General features: G+C 47.6%; 1 protein-coding gene across 9 annotated transcripts in view; it reads left to right on the top strand.

Moving 5' to 3' along the window:
* akna (AT-hook transcription factor) overlaps positions 1-20,744 on the top strand; it is a 204,536-nt gene that overhangs the window by 168,918 nt on the left and 14,874 nt on the right. For 8 of the 9 annotated variants that reach the window (XM_038781475.1, XM_038781474.1, XM_038781480.1 and 5 more), the window contains 2 exons: positions 429-541; positions 20,462-20,596. In XM_038781475.1, coding sequence (XP_038637403.1) covers positions 429-541; positions 20,462-20,596 — 248 coding nt within the window. Of the gene's footprint in view, positions 1-428; positions 542-11,363; positions 12,454-20,461; positions 20,597-20,744 lie in introns of those variants that run through there. The other variant, XM_038781481.1, reaches the window with a different exon arrangement.

The following is a 20,744-nucleotide window of genomic DNA, read 5'->3' as shown; positions in this document are numbered from 1 at the left end:
AAAGATTCCGAGGGATTATTGTCGATGCAGCCTTCCTGTCTCACTGATGACATCGCAATGATTATTGTAACTGACCTTGCACTGCGATTGCACGGTTTATTAATAAGGACTTTGAATATAAAAGCAAGGAAGATATGCTATGCTTGTACAAGACACATACAGTTTAGATTTAGCATTTCGGACTCTGCGGTTAGTATTTATCATTGGGCCTATTGGTGAGGAATCAAAACAGCTTACTTTTATTAATGGCAATGCGGCTTTCAAATAGGTACATCCCAAAAGATTCTGCTGTAGCTGTGGACTTGAGATGCTTGTCCACTTTCTCCAGGGCTCTGCTACAGACTGTCACAATATGAATAATGAACTTGTTGCACCTCAAACAACAAAGTAAACTTCCTTCAGCTATCATTCTGATTTATTTTTTGAAGGAAACACACACTGGAGCATCTGGAAAAGATGGAGGGTCAGGTTTGGAACAAATCTCCAGCAAGTTGCAGTGGCTCAAAGTTGTTCCCACAACACAAATCTGAACTAGAAATAAGTAAGTGAGAAGAAAGGTTTTTTTTACAAGATAGATTCGTTGCCCGCTTCACCCTGGTGAGGTCCTTTGATTTTCCCATTTGCCAGATGTAAAGTTACAATTCTCACTACTCACGCCATCCACATTCAGCACCTAGATTGGGCAAATTGCACCACAGGTGTCAAATGCAAAGGTGCTACTTTCAACACACTAAACATTAATAAGCTTTTCCCACCTTGTTATTTGTACGTAAATTGCTTGTGGATCACCGTTTTAAATTCTGGCTCTTGGCAAATATGAAGTTAGATTTGGCGGGCAGGTTATGAAGTTATAAAGCATCAACCATTAAATGTGGCAGGTTGTGTTACTCCTGATGTTGTAGGTGGCCAAAGTGACTATAGTCAAACACGGGGCAGAGTGCTACTCACTTTGGGGCGAATCTCACCCTCTGTCAAAGGAAACAGCTTCTGTGATTAAACTGTGTTCACCTGACTAGAGAACTGAGAGTTTAAACAACTGGACATGGAATTCTGCTGGCTGCAAGGGTAAGTGTAACCTGAATTGCTGTCCTGGAAACCGGGATTAAGGCACATTAACGGTGAATTTCGCATAGTTATAAGTATGTTAACTTTCAGTGCAGAATAATGGGGAAACTTCTCAGCAACTGACCGAGTCCCATTTTAATTGCAAAATTGAATTCATTCAATTTTTTTACACCAATTTCGTGAAATATCTTTCAAAACTCTCAGACATTCATTAACATAGCCCCATCCATGCAAACGAGCAGAAACTGTGAGGACCCTCCAAACCCTGACCCCAAAATCACGGCCGGCCTCGGGGCAGAAAATTTTGGCGCACAAAACCGTCACCTGCACCGGTTCCCCGATTCTCCGGGCCCCGAAAAGCGGCCTACTCTGAGAGTACACCACGCCGTAAAGCACCTACCTGTGGCCATTGCTGGAGGCCCGCTCCGCCATTCTCCGCCCCCGATCGGCCTGAGTCCCGACAGCGTGGATCTAATATGGTCTTGCCAGTCGGGATACTAGCGTGGCGGCTGCGGACTCAGTCCTCGGCCGCCCTGGTCGGGGGCGGGCCGATCGGAGGGCAGGCGGTACCTGAATCGCGGCCATGGAATGTTCGGGCGGGCGGTCAGGGTCGGGAGCGCGGCCGAACGGGGTATCTATTTTTAATGTCCAGCTCCGCGGTCTAAGTCCACCGTAGAACACGGTGAGGCCGCATGTGCGGCCTACGACCCGGAAGTGTGGGAGCCCGTATCTACAGCAAAAGCTGCTAGTTTTACGCCGGGTCCTTGCTAGCCCCTACAGGGCAAGGAATATGTGGCCCTTTCATGCCAGTTTTTCTGGCATGGATGTCCACAGTTTTTGCGACGGCGTGGGAACATAGTCCCAAAAACAGAGAATCCAGCCCTTTATGTTTACACCTATTCTGATTGAGCGTACATTTATGCCAAAAGCCTTGTACACAATAAGACATGACATTTTCTTTTTTGGAAATTATTTTTATTGAATTTTAACATTTTATACAGAAGTTACAAAAGACTAAACAAACACTTTTTACAAAATACAAACGCCAACCCCCTGCCCCCCCAACCACGCCCCAAATCAACAGAATTACCCACCAACAGGCAATGATATTTTTTAGACAATGTTTTGAAACATTTCCTTGACTGAGACCAAGAGTGGATTTTCTGTATCTTTGAATACATGTCTACAGATTGAGTTATACAGTATTAACAATTCAAAATTCCATGATTGGGATGATTCTGTGCAGTGCTGCAGTACCGGACGTCAGTCTGACACTTTCCTCACTTAATTGATGACTGCAATGTCCCCAATTGCAATATTGGAGAGTGTTCATGATAAGGAAAACCAGACTGTTTTTCCCAATGATCTGGCGGTCCCTGGAAGGATCAGGAATATTGTGATGTGTATTGTGGCTAACACAGTCCATTTCACAGTTTCGATGCAGAAATGCATGGCACTGTGCTCCACTAACGGGTCTGTTATAAAGTCTTAGATATTGGACAGCATGTTAACCAGGGAGTGATATGGGATATGGGGGGGGGGGGGGGCGCACGATGGGGTGGAAAAGAGAGAGAAGGGGGTAGGGTTCATGTGCGGGTTCAATCCCCAAAATATACTGACATACCAGAAACCGAACATGAGCCAGGGCACATTTGAAGGCATTTGAGGAACCCTCATGTCAGGTCTCTAATTCAAACATGCTAAAAGATAATTAATTCAGCAGTCTGGGATAAACAACCAGTACATGGATTTCCACAAGGGTCACCAAGGTGAGAGCACAGTTGGGATTCATTACCATGTAAAATCGACAGGCTGATAGGCCTTGAAAGAGTGCAACTACCCAGTTGCTTCCTTGCCTAAATTAAATATTGTCCTTTATTTCAAAGGAAATGGAGTATAAAACTAAAGAAGTCCTGCTGAACTACACAAGACATTGGTTCGACCACACCTGTGGACTGTTCTGGTCTCCTTATCTGAGGAAAAATATACTGGCGTTGGAGTCAGTCCAGAGGAGGTTCACTAGGTTGATCCCAGGTGTGGGGGAATTTTCTTGAGTAGGTTGAGCCTGTACTCATTGGAGTTTAGAAGAATGAGAGGAGAGTTCATTGAGACATAGGATTCTCAGGGGTCTTAACTGGGTAGATGCTGAGAGGTTGTGGAATCTAGGACCAGAGGGCATCATCTCAGAGTAAGGAGCCACCAATTTAAGACAGAGATGAAAAGGAGCTTTTTTTTCCTCAGAGGGTAGTGAACCTGGAATTCTTTACCAGAGGACAGTAGAGGCTGGGATATTAAATATGTTCATGGCTGAGATAAATTTTTAATCAGTAAGGGAATCAACGGTTATGGGGATAAGGCGGCAAAGTGGGGTTGAGGATTATTGCATCAGATCAATCATGACCTCATTAAATGGCAGAGCAGACTCGATGGACCGAATGGCCTATGTCTACTCTCACGTCTTAAGGAAATGCTTCTGCTCACTGTACTTGTTCTGAGAGTGTGCTTACACTGCATTGCAGGTAATTTCCAATATTTTAGAAGTCATATCACCTGTCTTGGATTTTGTTGACTTTGCTCTGCACATCCATTCTGTCAGTCTGCACTGCAGCATTTGAGCTGGTTATGCAGTGAATCCAGGGCCTCTGATGAGGTTCAAGAGGAGCAGCAACACAAACATTGACAACAGTAGGAGCCGCAGGAGGAACATCAACAGCAGTAGCCATCTCTGCATCCACATGCCACTCCAGAAGACAAAGATATACAGAGAACCCAGCTCAAAGAAGGTGATGCCTCCCAGAACAGGGTCTACAGGCAGAGGGTGAATTCTTTAACATGACAGAGCGATGGTGAATTAGGAGAGCTCAGAGTTTTCATGGCAGCTCATTGCTGACATCTCCAGCCTCCTGGAACAAGAACTGTTTCCAAGAGGGCTAGGTGGCCAGGCATTTGGGAAGCAGATACATGGGAGCATCACCACCCTCCGAGCCACTTACCACCCTGACTTGGAACTATATCATCGTTCCTCCCCTGTCGCTGGGTCAAAATCCTGGAACTCCCTAACAGCATTGTGGGTGTACCTACACCACATGGATGGCAGCAGTTTGAGAAGGAAGCTCAGCACCACATTTTTAAGGGTAATTAGGGATGGATAATGAATGCTGGCCTAGCCACCGAAGCCCATATCCCCTGAATGAATTTTTCAAAAATTCCCAATGACCACCGAGGCCAACACAAACTTGCATTTGTTTACCTTCCAACGATCTGCTGCTGACATCTGCAGATTTCACAACCTCCGACCCATAAGTGTATCTTCCAGGTAACCAGTGCAGTTTTTGCCATGGCTGCCACTAATGTCCACTGTGATATGATGAGACCTGCCTGATGTAGAGAGATCTCAATTCTGCTGTAGCGGCTGCATTCCGACAGGTATAAGGAGGCATCGATTGTATACATAAGGCAATCAAGGTACCCCCAGGCCATTCACAGGCTTTGGCCAGTGGAAGTGATGTTGTTGCATCAATCATTTGTGACCACCAGAAGGTTTTCATGTCTGTCGGTGCAACATATCCTAGAAGCTGCCATAATGCCTTCATTCTGCAACAGTCATATCTTCCAGAGGAGTTTGCGCCTCCAAACAGTGTGGAGATGAGGACTATTCCTTGAGGACCTGGTGATGACACTTGTGAGGAATCCTACCACTGATGAGGTGTAATAGGAACCACGTGAGCACAGAGGCAGTCATAGAGCAAGCCATCGAGCTGCTGATGTTGTGGTTCTGGGGCCTCTGCAGTCCTGGGGCTGCCCTTCATGCCCCAGCAAGCGGGTCCAGAATAATAGTGATCGCCTGTGCTTTGTACGATATTGCCCAGCCGAGAGAATTGGAGCTGAAGGAAGGTGCATCCTCAGAGGAGGAAGAGAGGCAGGATGTGTGGGAGTCGAATGTATCCAGGGTGTGATCAGCCCCTCACCCAGCTGCCAGAGAAGTCACAATGGGACTCATCCAGGTACAATTCATTAAGTGTGTGAAGCTTTATGGCAAAATTATGTTGAATCCATTGCCCCCAACCTGTTCAACATAAATCGTTCCCATTCACATCTTTTGCTCATCTTCCACTCTGGCTGTGCCATTGGCCTGAAGATTAATATCAATTTGAAAGACTGGAAGAAACAAGGTAGATTGAGGAAGATGGAGTCCTGAAATAAAAGTATATGATTCATTTACATTTTGCAATACACAAGCACTAACATTTTTATAATCACCAAGGTGAGTTCCCTTTTTCAATTAAAAAGTTTTCCTTTTCCTATTACAGTAATTCAGTGTGGTGCCATCCCATCACTTCAGCAGAGATAGAGACTTGTTCCTCTGCATTAACAGCGGAAATGCCTCTGTTGGATGTCCTCTCCGTAGACTCTCCGCTGCTGTCCCTGTTCCAACTCTTGCTCCTGTGATGTACTCTTCACCGTGAGACAACATAGCAAACACTTTCCGAGTCCCCACTAAGGTGTGTAGGCCTGGGCTAGTAAGGGATTAAGATGAATTGTGTACTGGTGTTTCCTCAACGTGCACAGGCTCCTCTGAGCACTCTTCAGCCTTTCCCAGCTCCAAATCCGATATCACACTTGATTGATCCCTGTGAGATGTAAGGGTTGAATTGGAACTGACATGGGGAAAGGTTTAAAGTCACCACTGTAATGATGGTGACAGTGAATCAACACGAGTGATTGTTATGCGCAAGGTGGCAGTGCAATATTTTTATTTTGCCACTATATATGTGTGAAACTCCTATCTTTCATCGCCAATGCCCATTGACTCTGCCAGTCTGCTCCACCCAGCAGTCAGAGTGGCGATGAGTTGTGGGCCAGTTCTGGTTCCCTGCTTCCTTCTGGAGTTGTGCAAGGAGAGAAAACAGAGATTTATAAGTGTGAGAATTGCACGTTCAGAAAGGATGTAAGGACGTTCACTGTGGAGAGTGACGAACGAGGGATGCTCTCCAGTACTTTGATTCAGATGGTCACTATACACTTGGCAGAAGATTATGCCTGACAGAGAATTACTAAATACTGATTTGTTAAAGAGGAAATGAGTTCCTCCTTAATGTCTCTGACACCATGGGCAATATTTAATGGAGGTAAACCTCGCTGAGAGCCAGCATTGCCTCCTTTCAGGAAGTCTTGGCAAATTAAATGCCAATCAGGCACTTAGCTGGGCTGTGCCGGGCTTTTCCTGGGATCAAGGATCCTGCCCTTCAAGAGAGGGACGGCCCTTCCTTGCAGGCAGCGCCCCACTAGAGGAGTGGTGGTAGCTACTGGCATTGCGCCAACCCAAGGATAATCGAAGGATCACGGGCTAGATTCTCCGACCTTGAGGCTATGTCCCCATGCCGGCATGGGAATGGTGGCGTTTTACGACAGAAAAAATGCCGTAAAATGGAAACTGATCCTCCGTTTGACTGGGGGCTAACAGCAAGGCAGAGTAGAGCGCCTGGCTCTAGCTGCCGATATGGCACGGAGAATTGCCGGGTCTGTGGCCGTGCATGTGCACGGCGGTGGCCTGCAATGGCCGCACTATGCAACATGGCGCCGGCCTCTCGCGGACCCGGCTTGCGAAATAGTGCCCCCCCCCTTTGGCCAGCGCACACTCCCCAGACCACCCCACACAGTGCCCCGGCCCCTGGCAAAGTCCCCCCTTGCTGATTGGCCCTGCCCCGACTGTGGTGACACTGGACTGAGTCCGCAGCCGCCACGCCGAGTTACCGGAAAAAAATAGCATGAGAGACAGACGCCGTCGGAAACATGGCCGGTTGGGGGCGCAGCATCGGGGGCGGGCCTCAGGCAATGTCCTGAGGCCGTCGATACATCGTGCTGCGTACTTGGAGTGTACGCCATTTTGGAGGCTGCATCGCAAAAGCGGCGCCGCCCCCGATTTGGTCGTAAACGGGGATTCTCTGGCCAATTGCTGAACGCGATTTCGGCGCTAACAGGAACTGCCCCACCCCCCCCCCACCCCCCACCCCACCCACCCCACCCACCCACTCCTGAAGCTGAGACCCTTGATGAGACACCAAGTGCCTTCTAACGAGGAGACACCCCACACCTCCCAAAGGACCACAAACAACCACAATAGGGTTTGCTTTTTGGGCTTCCTGCATGGCACAGCTGGATAAATCCTAGTGGCAATAAGATGAGGTCCTTAAGTGGGAATTAAGTGGAATTAATTGGGTCCGAGTCAGGAAGGCGACGGGATCCCTCCCGTACCATTAAAGCCCCACTGCCACCAAGCTCCGTCAAGGAATGGTATTAAATTCTGCCAGGTTGGATCTTTCATAGCTTTACCTTGAAAACATTGGTAAGGATTTTACGGTGCCGCCACAGTATGTCTCCTCTGGTGGATGCAGCAGGCCTTTTACTTCGGTGGGCTCTCAATATCCTGCTGCTGCGGGAGGGGCTGTAAAGCTTTGGCCATTAACTGGGAACACTGTGATATGGAGGCTGTCTAGACGCAAGTCTCCAGCCTCTGCAATGGATTGACTTGTCTTGTTTGAGTTGATGGTCATGGCCTGAAAGTTTGCATTCAATGTCGCTTGTTATCCAGAAACTTTTGACACAGGAAGATACAATTGTAGGTTATGGGAGCGATCTTCCGGCCACGTTACGCTCTCGCTCAAGAGAAACGAGGTTGGTGAACAGAGGGAGAGGCCAAAAATGAGAACCGCGCCAGGCGCCAAACAGTTTACAATGCAACTGGCCTGCTCCCGTAGACAAAATTGAGATCTCGCAGGAGCGTGGCGAGAAACCAATTGTCACCACTTAAGCCTCATTTCCATACAATGAATGAGAGTCACCCCATATCCAACGGCCTCCAGTTATTCAGCGGCCTCCCCAGCAAGTGCTCACGTTGGCACCGATTAGTACTCCTTTTAAAAAACGTGAAACTGGCGGAAGGGCTTCTGTGGAGCCATGGAGATGAGTAGCCATCTTTGCTCACAGGCAAAGAGCCCGGGGGTGCTGGGCTTGCCGCCCCAATTTTCAGCTGAGGGTGAGGGACCCTTGGCTTGGGGCTGAGGGACCTTCGGCTGGGGTAGGCCAGCATGGGAGACTGGGGGAGGGGGCAACTGCTCGCGGCACCACCATGCCAACACCTGGATTGTTCACCGGTTCTGGGGGCAACCCTTGTCCCTGCCTGTCTGCCCCACCGACCAGGCAAAACCCCCACCGACGGCTGAGGCCTCTGGCCATGAAGTTGAAGGGAATTGGCAATCGTGGGTAAGTGGATAAGTGAGCACTTCATGCATCCCGTGGATTCCTGTGGGTGGGGGGGCCGTGTAATGCGGGAGTCATTGCCCAGCATCCCGATCTCACATTGATTCCTGGACACTGTGCTTGAAACAATGCAGGAGGCAACATCACACACGCAGCAGCCAACATCCAAACACCCAGGGGATGGGACACAGCTCCGGGGACATGTCCGCAGCCAGAGGGTAGGTGGACGCCAGGGGGAGGGGGAGATGCCTGGAGAGATGGGCCAAGGCATCAGAGGTCAGCCCACATTGTGGAAGAAAGTGACGGAGGCATCATACAGGTTGTGCACAAGAGTGTTTAATGTGTTTTACAATTCCCCACTCTCCCGATAGTGCTGTCCCCATGCCCCAGCCCCCTCCCCACCCCTTACCTACCCCCACCCTTACCCCCCCTCCCCCATCCTCAGTGCCCTCAGTGATCCTCAATGAACTTTGCCCTCCTAGCTCTACCACTACGTCTAAGTCTGTCCCCAGGATTTACTTAAGTGCTGACTTCAAGACGCGGCCTCATCAAAGGGGTGGAACGGGGGGAGCTGGTGGCCACTGTCGCCACTCTATGGGACGGGTCCAGGTTGGCATCCAGCAACCCTTCCTCCTGCTTGGTGCTAATAGGGGCCTGGGGTTCACCTTGGGAAGGAGGGGCAGCTGGTTTGAGCCCAGCTGCCCCTGCATCATCTGGCTCTGCCATGGTCTGCACCATTGTGTCAATGCCCTCGGTGATGCTCCTCAGTGACTGGGACATGCTCTGCAGGGCCTTTGCAATGCCCACCTGCAACTGGGACAAGCTCTGAAGAGCCTTGGCCATTCTCATCTAAGAGCGGGACATGTCCCGCAGAACCTCATGAAGGTTAGCCTGGTACTGGGTCACATCCCCCAGCGAATCGGACATTCTACCGAGACCCTCACCGACTGCCTGGGACCCCTTCATTAATGGTGCTGACGTTGTGCACCAGGTATTCAACTGTGGTCGCCACCCTGGCAGTGTTGATCAGTGCCTCGCATTGCCGGCGACATCTCCTGTGCCTGTAGCCTCAGGGACTTCTCCAAGCGGCTATGGATCTGCTGGAGCGATGCTGCCACCTCCCTCTGAATATCCCAGCTGCTCCCTATCGTCCCAATCAGCTCCGGGTACCTCTGTATCACAGGTTCAGGATCCTGGGACTGCTGTTTCGCCTGGGGGTTCCTGCCTCCACCCGATGTGCATCATCAGCAGTGATGTGCTCACCAGATTTTTCCCCAGAAGCCTCTGCTAACATTTCTCACCAAGGTGTGTGTATCTGCACTGGTGGGGGTGTGGGGATGACAGCTGTGCCGTGACTATAACAGTTGCATCCTCGAAGCTCTCCTCTGAGGTGTTTCCCTGGGTGTCAGGAGAGGAGGCCACCCGAGATGGGCCGGCGCTGTCGGCTGGAGGACTTGCGGGAGAATGGACATGTAGTCCGTGGGAGGGATGGGTCAGTCAGTAAGGCAATCACCTCTCAGGTTTGGCAGGTCCTCCGGGTGGAGCCTGGTGGTTCCTCACCTCGGGGGCATCGCCAGTCTCCGCGTGGGTGACCAATCTGTCCTCGGCCACCCCAGTCACCTCCAGGGCACACTCCTCGAAGGAGGTAAAGATTTTACATCTGGCACCCGACCGCCAGTCTGGGCCCTCTTCTGATGATTATGGCAGAGCTTTTCCTGAGTAGACACAGAGGGGACATTGTTAGCCGCACGCGTGATTCACAGTGGTGGGGGGGTGGTGTGAAGGGAGGGTTGGGGTGGAGGGGAGGTTAAGGGGAGTCGACGGAAGGTTGGCAAGGGGAGCTGGGGTGGTGTATGCTTCCTTGGGGGAGGGGTGGTGTGGGGGCGTTGGTATCTAATCACTCATGCTGCCCGGTGTAGGTCGTTGACTTTTTTCCTGCAATGGATGCCAGGTCCTCCTGATCACACTTCCCGAGCTCACAGCTGTCGCCACCTCATCACAGGAGATACTGGCTGCCCTGTGGCTGACTCTACTGGGCCCTTGGGGGGACAGGGCATCACTCCAGGCCTCCAAGGCATCTAGCAGCCTCCCTAGATCAGCGTCCCCGAATTTTGCGCTTGTCTCCTCAGTGTTAGCGGGGTGCTGGTGAGCGCGGTTCCGGCGAATCAGCTGGTGAGCCTTCATTTGTGGTGAGAAGCCTGTGAGGCCTTGTTAAGTGGACCAATTAATGTTGAATTGCGTTGCTGGCCTCGCTGGGCCGAGCGCGGGGAAGCTCGTGACAATTCCTGCCTGCTACCACACTTAGAAATTTTTCCGGAGAATCGTGCCCTGTATATATTTTGAATGAATGTTTGACTGATCAGTTGAGTTTTAATGAATTGAACCGCAGCTCCTTAAAATAGCACAATGTCTAGCATTGTAAGCCATGATGTGGAGATGCCGGCGTTGGACTGGGGTGGGCACAGTAAGAAGTCTTACAACACCAGGTTAAAGTCTAACAGGTTTGTTTCGAATCACTAGCTTTCGAAGCACACCTCCTTCCTTAGGTGAATGAAGTGGTGGATTCCACAACCATATGTATAGACCAATTCAATGATCCAAGTTGATACTTTGAATGGGAGTCTTTGCGGGTAATTAAGTCTTTACAGGAACAGGCAGTGCGACTGGAGAGAGGGGTAATCACAGGTTAAAGAGGTGTGAATTGTCTCAATCCTATCAACTGGCCTGGCTTGAGACAATTCACACTTCTTTAACCTGTGATTAGCCCTCTCTACAGCTGTACCATCTGGACCTGTAAAGACTTAATTACCTGCAAAGATTCGCATTCAAAGTATCGTCTTGCATAATTGAATTTATCTATACATGTGATTATGGAACACACCTCTTCATTCACCTGAGGAAGGAGCTGCGCTCCGAAAACTAGTGATTCAAAACAAACCTGTTGGACTTTAACCTGGTGTTATAAGACATCCTACTATAGCATTGTAATGGTTTGAAAGGTTCACCTTTTAATATCCAATGTTTTGTTGCTAACACAGAAAGGCCTTCATCACATCATCCTATTCAACAACCCAGTCAGAAAACAGAGAAAGAGCTTAAAAAGACGTTAGTGCCAGAAAAGAGAAAGCAAGACAACATGAAACACATGAAGTTCAGAAATGAAGAAACAAACTCTGTCTCAAAGCCGAGGCAGCAAAAGGCAATGGGGGGAGGGAGCCGCAAATCTCATTATTCAAAACATTCGAACCGGAGTAACCTTGACATGCGGCGCGAGATCATGGAGGAACAGAGGAGGAACAATAAGCTTTTGGAAGAGCTTATTGAAGTACATAGTGACCTTAAAAAGTACTTCCAGAAAATCTGCACTTCATTAGGGATCATTGCACCCAGCTTTTTTCACCACAGGCATCACAACAAGACAGAGTATTGTTACATTTGATGTCGACGGACACATGTCAATCACCTGATTCCATCAGGGTTATACCTCATCATTACTCATGAGCTCACCTCAACAATCACTACCACCCATCCCTAAAACTACCACCCTTCCACCCCGGCACACACTGGCATACACACACACACACACACACACACAAACACACACTCACCATCATTACTTCTAGAACACATTTTCAAAATATCTCTATCCACTTTTTTCTCAACCATCAGCTGCATCGGTGTTGGTCAGTTTGTTGGTACCAATGATAATTAAACCAATACACTGTACTATTGTGCCAATAAACGGCTCCCGCTACAAACTACACCAGCAATAGTTAGATAACCCATTCCCTTTTTATTTTCACGGCCTTGTTCAAAATGCTCCCCTTGTACACAAACAACCTTTGGACGGACAAAATCCTAATTGTAGTGCTGGGTGTTTTCAGTGAGAATATTGCGCACCCACAATCACACTCCACTGGGATACTGGAGATGACGCCCCGGAGCTCCCTGGAAAACTTTGCCAAACTTCTGTTTGCTCTCGTGGCGACTGTTGATCAGAAATTATGCCGGTTGGTGGTCCACTGACAGAACAGCCACCTTCTTCCCCACAATCCTGAAAAGCTGCAGAGTATTGCATTTCCTTTCAGCACTTTATCATGGTAATAAAGTTTGTGTAATACCCTGTAACAATGTGTTGTGTTTCATTGTTAGGAAAATGCATCAGTAAATTGGGCCTTCAGCTTCCCAAATAGCATTGAGTCAACACTTATTTGTTGTCTCACATAACAGTTCCCACCCCATTTCCTTGCTGAATATCCCTCAATTTAAACTCGGTTCCAGTTTTATCTGAACTGTACTACCTGTCAGTCATAAAAGATGGGTAGTTCCTTGGACAAAATTGCAGCCAGCGTGAGAAATTAGTAAATTAGCGCTCGAACTGTCAGTCAGTGTGGGCAAGAAGGTACTTTTATTTTTGTCACAAAATCGTCCAAATATTTTTAAAGTAAGTGTGATGGGCCGAATGTTCACCTGCCCGTCACTCTGTCCGGCGTGTGTGAAGAAAGTGAAAAGGAAAACTTGGGGAGAACTGTGAGAACAGTCGGGGCTCTTCGGGGACATGGGACAGCCGAAGGAAAATAAGGATAGCTGCTTTAGAGATTCAGGAAGAAGGAAAACGTATAGGAGGACCAACTACGTTTGTCTATCATTGATGAGAACCAACTCTCAAAGTGTCTATGAACGTGAAACGTCTTTTGGCTAATTTTCCGAGTTCACTAAACCTGCCCCAGCTAGTGTATATTGAAAAATGTTGGGCAATAGTTAATTTAACGATGGTGCACAAATATTATCCACTTTGTTTCTGTATTTTCTGTTCCCCTCCAAACCCACTTCCTAGTCAAAACAGAAAGCTTGATTTCATTGAGTTATACCTCTACATAATAGCATGTTTGACAGGAAGCTACTGAGGTACAAGTTTAAAGATGGGACTGTTTATGTGGGTTCTTCGAAGCATTAAATGTCTCAGTCTCTTAACCAGCCTGTGGCTTTGTCCCTCTAGTTTATTAGCCTTCACAGTGCTGCTGCAAGCTAAGAAACGTAAGTGAATTTTAAAAGAGCAGTTGAGTTCCCCAAACGTAATCCTTCCACAAATTATCCCAACCCACCCTGTTAAGGACTCAAAACCACGAAAGGGGAAGTTCTGAAGAAGTGCTCCCTGATCCCCCAAGGTAGTCAGCAACTCTGCAAAACTTCACAAACCTTTTCACTGGTCACCATTGACAATGCTTCTCTACCCCCAGTCCCAAAAAGCACAGCAAAAAGCATAGCATAGCCCTATGGGCTATCTATCTTAAACATCAATCTCAATCCCATCCATAGCAGATATACAGCCAGCTCCTTTTAGAAGTAGCTTATTTTTCTCTTTTCATTATCATTAATTTTCCCTTTCTCTGCGTCTTCTGTTGACCAGTTCCATTGGTCAAGTGCCCTTCGGTGCTCTCCCTGATGTACCATCAATTGGTATCGAGACACGATGAAGATCCAAACTGTTGCTTTAATCAGCTAGTTGTTAGCCCGGTGGTCGACTACAGAGAAAGGCCGACCGCCGGGAACTCTAGGTACTTATACCCTGCCTCGGAGGCGGGGTCTACTTGCCTCTCGACCAATTGGTGAGCAGTCACATGACTAGTCCCAGCCAATCGGACGAGAGGCACATGACCAGCCAGAGCCAATGGGAAACCAATGCTCTGCACCAATGGCAGTGCTCACATTCATACCACCACACACCCTGAGTATCCATTGCTTTCTGGAAGGTGTTTGGCAGTGAGGGTGAGTGGCTCATTTGTTTACGAGTGCAAAGCAGTTCCTGTTCTTACCTCATATCCACTTGAGTGAGTGGGCGTATGCATAAATGTGAGGTTATCTGCTTTAGTAGCAAAAATAGGAAGGCAGATTATTATTTGAATGATTGATTAATTGATATTTATTCTCACATGTACTGCAGTACAGTGTAAAGCATTTTACTGCAGTCAAGGGAATGTACACAGTACGTACATAATGGACAAAAGAATAATCGACAGAGTACATTGACAGTGGTGAATCAACAAATAGTGATTGATTACAGTGCGGAACCAGGGCCAAACAAGAGCAGCATAGGGCATCGTGAATAGTGTTCATACAGGGAGCAGATCAGTCCGAGGGAGAGTCATTGAGGAGTCTAGTAACTAGGGAAGAAGCTGTTCCTATGTCTGGATGTGCGGGTCTGTCTCTTCTGCCTGATTGTAGAGTCTGGAAGAGGGCAAAGCCTGGGTATGATGGGTCTCTGGTAATGCTGTCTGTGTTTCTGAGGCAGCGGGAGGTGTAGACAGAATCAATGGGAGGGTGGCAAGCTTGTGTGATGCATTGGGCTGAGTTCACCACACTCTGAAATTTCTTGCGATCTTGGGCCGAGCAGTTGCCATACCAGGCTGTAATGCAGCCAGATAGGAGGCTTTCTATGGCACATCTGTAGATGTTTGTGAGAGTCGATTCAGACATGCCAAATTTTTTTAGCTTCCGTAGGAAGTAGAGAGGTTGTTGGGCTTTCTTGACCATTGCATCAACGTGAGTGGACCAGGACAGACTGTTGGTAATGGTGACCCCCAGGAACTTAAAACTATCGACCATCTCTACTTCAGAGCCATTGATGTAGATGGGGAAGGGGGGGGGGGGGGGGGGGGGGGGGGGTGGGTGTTCGGGCTACGCTTCCTGAAGTCGATGATCAGTTCCTTGGTCTTTCCAGCATTTAGAGATATATTGTTTTCGGTACACCATGCAGCCAAGTGATCTATCTCCCTCTGTTTGATTCATCGTTGTTTGAGATATGGCCCACCACAGTCATAACATCTGCAAACTTATAGATTGAATTGGAGTTGAATCTCGCCACACAGTGGTGTGAGTACAGGGAGTACAGTAGAGGACTGAGCACACATCCTTGCGGGGCCCCGGTGTTGAGGACTATTGTGGAGGAGGTGCTGTTACCTATCCTGACAGATTGCGGTCTATTGGTGAGGAACTCAAGCATCCAGCTGCACAGGGAGGGGTCAAGTCCAAGGTTGCAGAGTTTGGTTATTAGACCTGTTGGGACAATGGTGTTGAAAGCAGAGATGTAGTCTACGAACAGCAGTCTGACGTAGGTATCCTTGTTGTCAAGATGTTTGAGAGTTGATTGTAGGATCAGAGACATAGCATCTGCTGTGGATTGGTTGCTGCAGTAGGCGAACTGAACTGCAATGGATCGAGACCATCTGGGAGGCTGACGTTGATCCATCTCATGACTAGCCGCTCAAAGCATTTCCTGACATCAGACGTCAGGGCCACCGGTCGGTAGTTGTTGAGGTACGCTACCTTGTTCTTCTTTGGTACTGGTATTATGGTGGTTTTCTTGAAGCAGGTAGGGACCGCGGAGCGGAGAAGTGAGGTGTTGAAGATATCTGCGAATACACTCGCCAGCTGGTCAGCGCAGGCTCTGAGTGTCGGGGCCTATCGCTTTCCACGGGTTTACTTTCAAGAAGGCAGCTCTTACCTCCGAGGGTGGAATAGTCGGTATGGGTGTGTCCAAGGCTGTTGCGGGGGGGGCACTGATATATTGGCTGACTGTTCCAAGCGGGCATAGAACTTCTTCAGTTTATCAGGGAGGGATACTCCAACCCCAGAGATTCCGCCTGGCCTTGCTTTGTAACCTGTGATCTCATGTAAGCCCTGCCATAGACGTCTTGGCCGGGGTTCTCCCCTACCCGGTGGGGCAGGGGGGTCCCGGCGTAGCGGAGTGGCGCCAACCACTCCGGCGTCGGGCCTCCCCAAATGTGCAGAATTCTCTGCACCTTTAGGGGCTAGGCCCGCACCGGAGTGGTTTCCGCCACGCCGACTGGTGCCAAAACCACCGCCAACGGCCTTTGGCGGCCACCGCCCGGTGTCGGGGTTGGCCGAAAGGCCTTCGCTGGTCCGCGCATGCGCCTGTGCATCAGCGTCCGCTGACGTCACCACCGGCGCATGCGCGGTAGGAGGGTCTCTTCCTCCTTTGCCATGGTGGAGGCCGTGGCGGTGGCGGAAGAAAAAGAGTGCCCCCATGTCACTGGCCCATGGGGGCACCCCCCGGGGTCCGATCGCCCCACAACCCCCAGGACCCCGGGGGCCCGCTCGCGCCGCCAATCCCGCCGGCACCAGAGGTGCTCCAATTCCCACCGGCGGAGGAGGCCTCTCAGCGGCGGGACTCCGGCCCATCACGGGCCGGAGAATCGCCGCGGGGGGCACGCCGATTGGCAGGCCGTGATTCCCGCTCCCGCCGATTCCCGGGTGGTGGAGAATTCCAGCCACGGCGGGGGCGGGATTTACGCCGGTCCCGGGCGATTCCCCGACCCTGCGAGGAGGTCGGAGAATTCCGCCCCTTGGGTTTGTGTCATTGGCCTGGGACTCTAGTTTGTGTATAAATTGGAAGAGTTGGATATTCAGCGAGACCTTGGTGTCCTCGTGCATTAGTCACTGAAAGTAAGCACGCAGGTACAGCAGGCAGTAAAGAAGGAAAACAGTATGTTGACCCCCATAGCGAAAGGATTTGAGCATAGGAATTGGGACGTTTTACTACAATTGTGTAGGGCATTGGTGAAGCAATACCTGGAGTACTGTGTACAGTTTTGTTGTCAACTGAGGAAGGATGTTCTTGCTATGGAGGGAGTGCAGTGAAGGTTTACCAGGCTGATTCCTGGGATGACTGGACTATCATATGAGGAGAGACTAAATTGGTTAGCATTATATTCACTGGAGTTTAGAAGAGTGAGAGGGGATCTTGTAGGAACTTATAAAATTATAACAGGATTAGCCAGGGTAGATCAGAAAGAATGTTCCCAATGGTGGGGGAGTTCAGAACTAGAGGTCATGGTTTGAGGATAAAGATTAGAACTGAGCTGAGGAGAAATGTCTTCACCCAGAGAGTGGTGAATCTGTTGAATTCACCAGCACAGAAAGTAATTGAGGCCAAAATTTTGGGCTAAAGTGATCAGGGGATATGGGGGGAAAACGGGATCAGAGTATTGAACTTGATGATCAGCAATGACCATAATGAATTACAGAGCTGGCTTGAAGGGCCGAATGGCCTCCTCCTGTTTCTATTTCCTATGTCACAAACCGTCAGTGTTATTACCTTCCTAAAACCAGGAGACTAAAGCTAGTTGTTTCACCTTTACTAGTGCATGCCTGACACCACAAATAAAGCTGAATCAATCACTGTGTTAAATTCAGTTCCACACATTGTTGAGCCACTTGGAAGCTTAACCATTATAAATGGAACAACATCAACCTTTTGGCTGGACGTCACTTCTTCTGTGAGGAATATAAAATCCTTCTAGTCTCAGATGAAGGTCATTGATTTCAGAACTATAAGCCGTGATTATGTGCTGTTAGTCCAAGTGGACATGTGATTTAATGTCTGTATCATTGGATGCCTTTTAGTATTCTAAAATCCGTGGGCACTTCTCTCTAATGAAACCAAACTCATTTTATGTGCTAACTTTTCTCCTAATCTTAAATCTCTAAAATCAATTTAATTTAATAATCTTTATTCGTGTCACAAGTAGGCTCATATTAACACTGCAATGAAGTTACTGTGAAGATCCCCTAGTCGCCACATTCCAGCGCCTGTTTGGGTGCACCGAGGGAGAATTCAGAATGTCCAATTCACTTAACAGGCATGTCTTTCGGGACATGTGGGAGGAAACCGGAACGATAGATCCAGAAAACTCACGCAGACACTGGGAGAAAGTGCAGACTCCGCCTAGACAGTGACACACGCTGGGAATCAAACCCGGATCCCTGGTGCCATGAAGCAACAGTGCTAACCACTGTGCTACCCTGCCGCCCATATGTTTTATGATAGTTGCTCAGCTTCGACCTTATTATGAAGGGGTTTGATAAGGTAGATGTGATAGAGACCAAAACTAGGAGCCATAGATATAATATAATCACTAATAAATCCTATATGAAACTCAGGAGAAAGTTCTTTACTCAGAGAGTATGGGTAGAATATGGAACTCGCTATCATAGAGACTATTTGGGGCAAGTAGCATAGATGTGTGAAAAAGGAAGCAAGAACAGCACATGAGGCAGAAAAGAGTAGATGAGTTATGTATCGATAGGATTGGATGAAGTAGGATGGAAGGAGATGAGTGGGGTATAAATACCAGCATGAAGCAGTTGGGCTGAATGGGCTTGTTCTTGTGCTGCACTTTCTATGTAATTCCGTGGATCCCAAGGTGGGACCTTTCAAGTTATCCATTTAGTTATCTGTTTAAAGAAGCTTTGCACACAATTAAGAACCTATTTCGACCGCATACAAACATTGTTAGTCAATGTAGGCTATCGACACTGCTCACCTCAACAGGCTACGTCGTATAAACTGCGGAAAACCATAGTCTCAAATTAATATTCTTGTTTCAGACGCTCAACCGTCTAAATTCTTGGCGGTCTTACTTGGAGAGAGGAAGGGCTTGTTTCAGTATCACTGCACGTCCCCCAGCTTTGCACTAATTTGCACACTTTAGACACTACCTCAACAACAATAGACATAGGCGCTGAAAACACAAACAGAAATATTAAGCTAGTAGAGGAAGGGTCACAACAGATCAGCTCTTTTAGACAGCTATGACCAAAACGATGCAAAAATAATAAGTTACTGGATATTTTGCCATTAGATTCCGTTATGTGAATTCTGCTTTACTTGCCGGTCATGCTCTTCCATCATTAACAATTAATCCTTTACAAATTACTTCACATTGAAATGTTGCCTTTCTCATATTCTTATGCCTTGTCATTAATCTGTGAAATCCTGTTGTACATGCACTTCATACATTGTCTGAAATCTCTCTTCAGCAGTCATTAAATTTCCGAAAGTAACTGCGGACTAACAATAGCACAGAGATATTTATGACAAATGTGTTCAGTATTTGTACACGAGTGTCCCACAATATAATATCAGCACTGTACCTTTTACAGTCTATCCCAGCATTCTGTATGAATGGTAGGTGCAATTAGTGAACCCCAGCCATGAGTTTTGTTAAGAACCCCGCTGATGTTGAATGCAAGGGTACCCCAAAACCCAGAAGGGTAACTTGGAACATCAGTTCTTAGTGATGTATATTTTATACTATGAGGAAAATATGTGAACCAGGGAGAAATAATCCAGTGATTTTGCAATCAATTAAGAAAGAATATTTATTAACTTAAAAGAAAAGCACATGGCAAGGACTATAATATGCTACAATAGTACACTTAACTTCACCCTGATTATACACACACAGTATTACATGTAGTTACGCTTTTGTCCCCAACTACCTATGCTTCCTGAACTCTGAGATGTTCCCAAACAACATCCAATATTACATAACTATGAACTAAATCCAGCAGATAATTACCAAGCACAGGTTATTTGTTCAAATTTGGGAAAACTGTCTTCAGTATCACGGCGCTGAGGTCCCAGGTTCGATCCCGGCTCTGGGTCACTGTCTGTGTGGAGTTTGCACATTCTCCCCGTGTCTGCGTGGGTTTCGCCCCCACACCCCAAAAAGAAATGTTCAGAGTAGGTGGATTGGCCACGCTAAATTGCCCCTTAATTGGAAAAAATTAATTGGGTATTCTAAATTTATTTTTTTTAAACTCTCCACTTCGACATTACCTCTTCTACATCCCATTGTTTTCCTCTTGTCACATAGGTAAACAGTTTTTCTCACTGGTATGCTAATTCACATATCAAAAATTCTTTCACACAGCTGCCCTTATCAACTCCCTTTTATATTTTAGTTTATCCCAGTTTCATTTTTTAATCTTAATTTCCCCAATTCATAACAGTCAACACCAACATTTGCCATGAACAGCCATGCCCACTTTATCTGCCATTTATGCCCAAGCCCACTTACCTCTAGTTCTCTGTACCTGTCTCTTTGTCTCTTAGAATAAGGCGATAGAGAGAGATCATTAGGTTTATGGACTGAGAACCATAAGATCTATGTATAGATGTTCCTCAACTACAGAAATAGCTGTTGCAATTACCTCTCAAATCACAGGATAAAAGAGCACTCAATATCCAGGATATGATTAACTAATTAAGAAGGAAATGCCAAACAAAATTTTGCCTTCACTAATATTGGAATAATTATGATTCTTCCAGGCACTGAGTCAGATGCGTCATCATCCATCACGCAACCTCTCGCTCCTGGTATTGCAGTTAGTCAGTCAAGCAAGAGATCATCTTTTCGTGAGGGTCGAAAGCGAAGGCCTGTTAAAGTCAAAGGGCCATATACAGGTAAAAGGACCATGAATTTTATTACGGATTAAAGAATGATTTTACATCAAAACTGCATTAATTGCCATTGAGTAAATAATCTGGCAATGTTTCTCTGATGGCCTAGCTGTCAAATGATGGTACAATATTTCACTGAGGCCAGATCCAT

The sequence above is a fragment of the Scyliorhinus canicula genome, chromosome 21, assembly GCF_902713615.1.
Source record: "Scyliorhinus canicula chromosome 21, sScyCan1.1, whole genome shotgun sequence".
Lineage (NCBI taxonomy): Eukaryota > Metazoa > Chordata > Chondrichthyes > Carcharhiniformes > Scyliorhinidae > Scyliorhinus > Scyliorhinus canicula.
Note: the sequence above shows the minus strand (reverse complement) of the source record. Positions and strands in the feature narration are given on the sequence as shown.